This window comes from Monoraphidium neglectum (assembly GCF_000611645.1).
Source record: "Monoraphidium neglectum strain SAG 48.87 unplaced genomic scaffold scaffold01503, whole genome shotgun sequence".
Lineage (NCBI taxonomy): Eukaryota > Viridiplantae > Chlorophyta > Chlorophyceae > Sphaeropleales > Selenastraceae > Monoraphidium > Monoraphidium neglectum.
In genome coordinates, this window is record NW_014012125.1 from 1 (window position 1) to 1,373 (window position 1,373).

General features: G+C 67.4%; 1 protein-coding gene across 1 annotated transcript in view; it reads right to left on the reverse strand.

Annotated features, from left to right (window-relative positions):
* Positions 1-71: 71 nt before the first annotated feature.
* The window catches only part of MNEG_8098 (hypothetical protein), a gene marked incomplete at both ends in the record, with an annotated part of 7,435 nt that continues 6,133 nt past the window's right edge, over positions 72-1,373 (reverse strand). Inside the window, 4 exons of the mRNA XM_014043428.1 lie at positions 72-132; positions 354-430; positions 698-742; positions 1,092-1,165. Of these exons, the coding sequence (XP_013898882.1) occupies positions 72-132; positions 354-430; positions 698-742; positions 1,092-1,165 (257 nt within the window). The remainder of the gene's footprint in view (positions 133-353; positions 431-697; positions 743-1,091; positions 1,166-1,373) is intronic.

Sequence of the window (1,373 nt, forward strand, 5' to 3'; positions counted from 1 at the left end):
GGGCAGTTGAGGGGGTGCAGGTGATCAGAGAGTCGGGCATGGTGGGTGGAGGTGCGGGTGATTCGTATGACTCAGGTGATCTGTGAGGCGGCGCGGGTTTCGAGACCCTCGGGGGTGGACACAGGCAAATTGCTGAGACGCGCAAGAAGCAACGAGGATTGTGTAGAGGCGGGAGAGGGGTTGCCGAGCTGCGGATGGGAGCGCCGCAGGCGCGTGCTCGCTGCAAATGACGCCCGATCAATCGGCTGGCTACGAGGGAGCCGGATTTTGGGGGGGCGGGCGCTGCGGATCAAAACCGATGAGCGCTGCGCCGCCGCGCGCCCCGCGCGGTTGCCGAGCAGCAGGCCGCCCACCTGGCCACGAGCCGCTGGAGGAAGCTGAAGCAGCAGTCGGCCGCCAGGAGGCCGCAGCTGTAGCAGTACGCCAGGACCTGGTTATGAACATTCAAACGGCGAGGTGATTAGGAGAGTGGGTGGGATGAGCAGGATGATGGCTGGCAATTCGCTGCAACTCTGCGTTATTCGAAGATTTGGGTCGGCCGGGGCGCGAGGGGCGCGACCCTTGTCGGTAAGGGCACAGCTGGGCGGCCGGGCGCGCGGGCGGGGCGGCGTCGAAGCGGAGTGCAGCCTTGCATGTGTGGTTTGGGTTTCACCAAAACATAAGATACATGCACCAGCGCCGCGGCTGAGAAACGCACCAGCGTCAGGTTGCGGCAGCCCTGGGTGTCGTCGGCGGCGTACGCCTGAGGGGACGGCAGGTGCGGGAAAGGGGGGGGACAGGGGTGAGGTGCTGCGGAGGGGCGCCGGGCTGAGGTCAGATCCCGCGCCTATACCCCGCGCCTGGAAGCCCCGGGATGGCAGGCCGCTGCCGGCCAGGGGCACGCAGCAGCGCCCAGGTTGCTGCAGATGGCCGCGTCGGGGCCTATGGTTCGTGGACGTATGGCGCGTCGCTGCCCTGCGAATCGCGCAGTCGGCCAAGCAAGAGCTCGCAGCCAACCGCAGCACCAAGGTCGGAAGCTGCACCAGGAGGCCTGCCTCTGGATGCTGTGTGAGAATGCCCCTCTATTCCCCTTGCCCATCCATACGGCTCACCTGCTCGAGACGCGCCGCCAGCTGTTCCAGAAACAGCGCGCCGATGTCCTGCGCGCGCGCCACAGCAGAGAGGCCTGCGCGTGCCGCGGATTTGCGGGTGCACGCAACGCGTGTGAGGGGTTTGGGGCGAAGGGCGAGGGCAGACGGCGCATGGCGCTCGAGGGCTTGAGTCTGTAGCAATCGAGGCCACAACCAGCAGAGGGCGAAGTCGCGAGATTGGGCGCGAGAGCGGTGTTGCGGGCGCGGCGGTCTGCTGGCCATCGAGGCAGGCGGCCCCGCGCC